At 49.8% G+C, this 7,359-nt stretch overlaps 1 protein-coding gene across 1 annotated transcript; it reads right to left on the bottom strand.

Annotated features, from left to right (window-relative positions):
* On the bottom strand, nt 1–968 carry LOC131480927 (thyroid transcription factor 1-associated protein 26-like). The gene is given in 1 exon segment (XM_058667415.1): nt 1–968. A coding segment is annotated over 1 exon segment (711 nt). The 5' UTR covers nt 959–968; the 3' UTR covers nt 1–247.
* Between the last annotated feature and the right edge of the window lie 6,391 nt (nt 969–7,359).

The following is a 7,359-nucleotide window of genomic DNA, read 5'->3' as shown; positions in this document are numbered from 1 at the left end:
TTTATTTCACATGTACATGTGCATATGCTTGGATAGCATCTCCCAAATGGGTTTTTGCAGTTCTTCAGCTTCCCTGACTAGAGAGGAGAATAAGAAAGTCACAATATGCAGGACATATACAGAGAAAAAAATGTGTTAACATGTTTTATACACAATATAACCTTATAGTCCAAAAGCACTTTCTACGTAAAAGGTCCCACAACAGTCAGCAAATATTTTAATCTTTAAGCAAGGACAATTACGTGATTCAGGTTTTTTCTTGCATTTTTTGAAGAAGATACTCCATTTGTAAGTTCAGGTTTGGCTGACCCTTCTTGGTCTTTTTGCTCAGTATTTTGAAGGTTTCCATTTTCTTCTTTTTGTAGAGCCGTTGAGCTGCTTCTCTCTCTTGTTTTTTCCTTTCAAATTCTTGTTTCTTAGCAGCACGCTCAGCTTATATCTGTTCATACTCCTCTTGTGCCTTTTGATTTGATGTTTTCTTTTTATTTTTCTTTGAATTAGTAATGGAGTTGACTGTTTTGCTAGACTGTTCTGTCTTCGGCTGGTGGCCGGGCAACGCCTGGTCAGTGCCCTCCTGCTCCTCACGTGGTGGCTGGGCAGCCGGGCCCTCTGACACGGTCCGCTCGGCCTTCCTCGGCCTCTTCTTCAGCCTTTCCTCTTCAGCTAAGTAGAGGTGCTTCAGATGCTCCGGGTAGCGGTCTGTGAACTGCGAGTCGGGCGCTCCCTGAGACGCCTTCTCCCTCCACTGCAACTTCTTGTAATTCTGCTGAGTCTTCAGTTTTCTTCGGCATGCAAAGCCTTGTCCCTGGCGAACGCTGCCGGCGAAGGCCTGCGCGTGGCTAGGCCACCAAGTCCTCCGTCTCACACTCTTGTTGGCGCATCCGACGGGAGCAACCCCTTCGCCCCGCGTCCCAAGTCCCCCGCCTGCCCACCTCGCGGCTGGCCTGGCCGGCGCCATGGTCACTGCGACGCGCCATGGTCACTGCGACGCTGTGCTTGTTGATTCACATGTTTAGCACACCCTGAGAGCCATCTAGTTGGGAGCGGTTTTACTTGTAAACCACTGGGCCCCTGTTCAACAGAGAACAGCAGCCCTCAGAAGTAAACAGCCCAGCACCCAGCCTCCCCACCCCTGCCCACCAGGGACCAGGTGATCCACCCAAAAATGTACTGCTTAGTAATGTGGAAGACAAATCAGGCACTAGGCAGAACAGCCTGGCCTGGCACAGGACCTGGCTCCCAAGCTGACACCCAAAGCCTGGACTTCCACTCTGAACGCATGACCCAGAAACATTCAGGTGGAGGTCTGGATGTGTCTCAGATTAGCAGAGGCAGGTGTGGGACTGCCCCTCACGCCCAATAATTTGGAACAAGAAAAGTGAAGGTCCAGAGTGAAGTGTGTCAGTCCCCACAGTAGAAGCCAACCTTCATCTTTGGAAGGTCTTAGCCTCCCTACCCGTGATACCAGCAGCCTCCCCCCGCTAGCAGATCTCAATGCAGATAGTTCTGGATGCTATACATTTTGAAGTGCCCTAGCAGAGCCCCTGTGCAGCTGTTTGCCCTGAGCCACTACATTCTCCTAGCACATGTGAGTCTGCTCTCCTACCTCACCCAGGTCTGGGCACAACCAGCACCTACTGAAGAAAGCAAAAGCAGTGCCTGGTCAATGACCTTACCTGAAATGACCTTGAGTAGCCTGCTTTGTACTCTGTGGTTGGACTTTTTACTCCCTCCCTAAGATTTATTTATTTTTATCTGGAAGGGAGATTTATGAAGAAAAGACAAGATAGAGAGAGGTCTCACCTCCCATTTTAATGAACCTAATGTTTGTCCTTCTGGTTAGAATGGTTAGAATGGAAGGAGCACAAACAGTGACATTTTCAGCTACAGCCAGGCAGGTCTCCAGGTCCCAGCACAACAAAGAGTCCTTGTTGAATGAGTGAAAAGTCAGAGCAAGTCAAACACCAAACAGTTGGCATTTCCCTGGGTAAATACTAAAGAGGTGTGTGGAAGAGCTTGGGGCTAGATGGGAGGAGGGAGAACTGCCTGGGGTCGAAACTGTCCAGCTTCTGTAGACACCAGGAGGGGGCATGGTTCTGGAGAGAAACACAGAAAAACCGACCGGGCTGCAATTCCTTCTCCTGGCCACAAGATGGCAGCATTGTTCAGAGCCTTTTCTCCTCAAAGCTGACTTCTGCACAACACTGGTTTGGGATCTCTTTCCCTCTCCTAGTTTCTCTCCTACTCCCCCATCTCCTACTTTTTAACAGCACTTTTTTGGTGCGCAGAAATAGATGCTGTAGTGGAAAGCTTTGGCGAAGGTCAGAAAAACAAAGACCCCCGAGATGACTGTGTGGCTACTTGAAGCCAAGGTAGCCATGGGAAGACTGGTCCAGCTGCCTGCTCTTCCCTGGGGCAGAGCCCACAGCCCTGCTGTTCTGGACATGGCCAGCAATGAGAAAGGCCCTCATGGCAGCTTCTGCTCCTCTCTCTGCTCTCCCCGGCCCACGACCCCCTCCACTCCCAGCTCTAGGCTCTCTCTCTCTCTCTGTTATCTGGGAAGTGCCTGCCCCCAGATCCAGTTCCAGGGGTTCTCTCCGGTCCCTGGAGAAATTGTAAACACAAGGCCTCCTGGTGGGGCTTGGAGGCCTTTTACTCCCTGGTATTTTAGCCGGAGGGACAAGCAGTCCACAGTGGGAAGGGGAGTGGTTGGTGGAGGGAGAAGTATTTGTGTAAGCCTTGTATAGTCGGGGGCCAGATCCACAGGGAGCAGGTGGGGCTGCGAACTAATTCCAGTGCAGCGGGATGAGGCTGTGAAAACACACATACGGAACTTCAAAGCGCCTGCCCTGTGGGCACGGAAAGTGCCTGCGGAAGGTCAGATATACACTTTGTCCCAAGCGCCTGCTTGCTTTGGGATGGCCCTGAAGCCAGCCCGGCGCCACTCCCCCAGCAACCACACACCTTGGAGTTTCCTCTCCCAAGTTAGGATTTGGGGGGCTATGATTCTGGCCCCTGGATTGGACAGTGGAGACAGGGAGGGCAGTGCCCGGGTGCTGGGGTTCTGGTCTCTGTGTTCCCTGGCCTGAGGATCCCAAGCCATTGTCATTTCTGGGATCTGAGGCAGGGTTTTCCGCAACTGGCTCAGACCCTGACACAACGCCTTGGCGGGGAGGGAGTGGTAGAAATTACTAATATGGGAAGGTCACTTAGGGTGATAATTAGGACAATCATTAATTTCTAAGAGTGACTCATTTATCTCCGATATGCATAAGGATCAAAAGGGGGTATTTATGGCTTAGAAACAGCCCTCCCATTCTTTCTCTTGCTATAATAAATAAGGCACCCAGCCCTCCCCTTTTTGTCTCACCTCTGCCCATCCTCTCTGTCTTGAAAGTGCCTTTAGGAAACAAACTCCCTCTCTGCTCTTCCTTCTCTGTAAGCCCAGACAGGTGGAGCAGGTGGCTGTGGTTCTGAAAGCCCTGGCTGTGTCTGGGCCCTCTCGCCTTAAGAGGAGGCCCTAACGCAGATCTCAGAGGTGCCCTTCCTGGGTACTCACCGTCCTCTGTCCTGGGAGGCTCCTGGGCCTGGGCTGCCTGTGCATCTGGCTGCCACTTTTTAATAGGTATGTGACCCTGAACAAGTTATGTAGCCTTGGAAAGCCTCAGTTTCCCAATCTGTAAGATAGAGGTGATAACAACATCAAAGACTGGCTTATGAGAATGGGCATATGATAAATGACACCATGCTTAGCATGGAGCCCCCACAGCAAAGAACATTAGCTCTGTGGTTTTCAGTATCTCAAAATTCTCCCTTTATCCCCGAGAACTGAGTCCTTCCTGTTCTGCGGTGGCCTCTGGGAGGTGCTGAAGTGAGGATCTGTGTGCCCTTTCCAGGACCAGCGTTGTAACAGGTCTGGGGATTTGGATGTGATGGCGTGAGGCGAGGTGGGCCTCACCCACGGGCTCAGCTGTAGCATCACTGACAGCTTTAGGCACTAAACTGTACATTTAGAAGGTTCTCCAGTTTCCACCTACTAGTGCCAGGAGCTGCTTGTTAGTTGTGAAACTGGCTCTACATGTTTCCTAGCATCCCCTGAGAATTTTCTAATGCTGAAAGGTCACTTAAGGTCATAATCAGGACAACCATTCATTTCTAAGCCCTAACAGTGAGGCATTTCTCTCTGACAATTCACAGGGATCCAAAGCTGCCTTAGGCTGAGCAGCAGCAGCAGAGTAGGCCGATGGGAAAGCACAGCCCCCCACCCCACCCCCTGCCCTGGTAGGGAACGCGCACTGAGCCAGCTGGGATGGGGGACCAGCACACCAGGTAGACCAGCAGAGTGGAGGACCAAGGTTGGCCTTGGGTTTTTGTAATAAAGATGTGTCCCAGCCTCCCTTGCAGGTGGCTCCTGCTTGGACCTGGACCCCTGGATGTTACACAGCCCAAACCATACCACACAGTGCTATCCAACCCAGGAACCCTGACTGAGTGGCAGCTCCCCGGCAGCAGAGTCCTCACTGGGTGAACACTGAGTCACTTCTCATCTGGGGCAAGGCATGGCATCACTCATCAAGTGCGACCTTGGGCAAGCCACTGAACCTCACTGTGTCCCCAGGATATCTATCTGTAAAATGATGATAATAATCATATTGATCGGGGATGGGCATCTTGCTCAGTGGCTACGATACCAGCATCCCACATCAGAGCAGTAGGCTCAGTTCCTGCCTCCCGTTCCCGAGTCTAGCTTCCTTCTAATGTGCATCCTAGGAGGCAGCAGGTAGTGGGGTCCTTGCCATTCACATGGGGGATGTGGGTTGAGCTACTGGCTCTCAGCTTTGGCTTTGCCCAACCCTGGCTGATGCAGGCATTTGGGGAGTGAACTAGCATGAGAGCTTGATCTCCATTTATGTCCGCCCTTCAAATAAGTAAATGAATAAATAACAGCATCTAGCCCATAGGGGTAGCATGAAGATTAAATGAATTTGTCTTTGCACATGTGTTATATATGAAGTCATATTTGATCTTTGCCTCGGTTTTCTGTTTTCCAGGTCAGCAGGTACTCAGAATGCATTAGACACCTTCCTCAACACAAGGCACTGTTTTGATGGGTACATGTTGGGCTTGTTTTTGTATATTCATTTTCAATTTTTACTTATTTCAATTTTATCTAAAAGGGGAAAGACAAGGAGCACTCTCCCATCCACTGGTTCACTTCCCAAATGTCTGTGACAACTGAGACTGGGCCATGCCAAAGCCATAGCCCCAAACTGCACTGAAGTCTCACATATGGATAGCAGGGACCCAAGAGTTCAAGTCACTGGTGGGTGCCTCCAAGGATCCACATACGCAGGAAGCTGTAGTTGGAAGCAGAGCTGGTACTCAAACCCAGGCACTATGACAAGGGCTGCAATCTCCCCAAGTGGCCCTAACCACTGAGTCAAAGGCCTGCCCTTGGCCCCACTTTTACTTACTTTACTTTTTCCCCCTAATCTTATTTTTTTTTTCTCTGCCATGTTTCATATACATTGCTCTGTTTACCCCTCTCCAGTCCTGGCTGGGTTTCAGGGAGTGCCCAGGCTGACAGCAGTGGATATGGGACACAGCATTGCTTCCACCTGCTGCAAGGCAGTCATGTTTGCATATACCACATGTTATTCATCTCCTTTCCTGTTGATAAACTTCTCTATGCGCCCCAACCTGCCCTAGGACAAACAGTTCTGCTGTGAGCACTCTCACTATTGATGCTGGAGGGCCTGAGACAGGGTTTTTTGGGCTCAGCACTGGGGAGTGTTACCGCAGAGTAGGAAATCTGTGTTCAGGGTTACCTAGCACTTCCAAACTTGCTTTCTAACAAGCTTACATCCATTACCATTCCCACAGTCTCGTTGACTTCCTTCACCTCCAGAATTTGACATCATCTGATTTTTAAATGTGTGCCAACTGATAGGCATCCGACCTGTGCCCGCATCCTAGCCAAGCCATGCCCTGCTGCTCCCTCCCACTCCATCTGTTTGCATCCCATTCAAAGCATCAGTGTGTCCTGCCCTTTCGAAAGCAAGAAGGCAGAAGAAGAAACATGCCTTTCTGGCTTTTAACGTCCAAAACCCTGAACTCCTGGGGCACTAAAAAGAATTTGTGGCATAAAAAAAAGATTTGGGAGAAACCCACTGGGAAAGAAGAGGACGAGCAGGCAGGCCCGCTTGCCCGGCTTCACCTGGTGTCGAGGCCAGCTGCCTGGGGAGAACACAGAAAACAAAGTAAGGGAAGTACCATCAGGAGGTAACCAGAGCCCATGGACTGAGGCAGGTGCACAAACACAAGGAGTGGGACAGATACACACGCAGCAGAGCTTGGCAGGACCTGGTTTCCTGAACTGCATCTTCCCTGCACCTCAGCTCGGCCCCAGCTGCGCTGGCAACATGGAAGCATGGCTGAGCGTTACCAAATCTTTCCATCTTTTCCAAAATCAGATTTTTTTTAATGTGGAAGTTCTTCTTTTTAAAAAATGTTATTATAGAGAAATGTCAAACTGAATATTATAAACCTTGTTATATCCAGCACCAAGTTTCAACGGCCAACCACAGCCAATTTTGTTTCATTTGTAACCCCAGTCATTTCTACCCATCCTGAATTGTTGTGAGGTGAATTCTAGAGTCATCGTTTTCTCTATAGAGAACAGTGCTTAGATCGCTAACCATGACACACTATCAAAACTAAATAAAACCGCAGTCATTTCTTAACATCAAATAGCCTGTCAGTGCTTAAAAATTTTTTTTTTCAAATAAGATGTTTATTTTGTATTATTTATTCTAAAGTTGGTTAATTAGAAAGGCAGAGAGAGAGAGAGCTCTTCCATCCACTGGTTTATGCTACAAATGCTGATAGCATCCAGGCCTGGGACAGGCCGAAGCCAGGAGTCGGGAAGTAACAGCTCCCTGGTCATCAGCCATACCCAGACTCCTTCCTCTTTCTCAGTTGTTGGTTTCCTAACTGTTGGAGCTCAGTCACAGTCAGCATTCCTGGAGCAGGAAGGAAAAGGGGGAAAAAAATCAAAAGCTCACCGTTCATCAGAATCACCTCTCCGTTGAAGGTTCCTGGGACTTCCACAGTGCCATTTCTGTCCCACTAGAAGGCTACATGGCCAGTCCTAGCCCTTGGGAGAGCTGGGAAAGTCACCTGGGTGTGTGGCCACTCTGCCTGAAACTAGGGTTCTATGAGGAAGAAGTAGGGGACTGGACACCAGCAGTCTCTGCCACAGTCTCCAGGGTGCCTGGTCTTCCAGGATGCCCCAATCCCTGCATACCATGAGCCTGTGAAAGTAGTTATGGCCTTATCCCACAGCCATTTAGAAAGTGC

The sequence above is a fragment of the Ochotona princeps genome, chromosome 8 (genome assembly GCF_030435755.1).
Source record: "Ochotona princeps isolate mOchPri1 chromosome 8, mOchPri1.hap1, whole genome shotgun sequence".
Lineage (NCBI taxonomy): Eukaryota > Metazoa > Chordata > Mammalia > Lagomorpha > Ochotonidae > Ochotona > Ochotona princeps.
The sequence above is the reverse complement of the archived record's forward strand: the minus strand, read 5'-3'. Positions and strand labels throughout refer to the sequence as shown.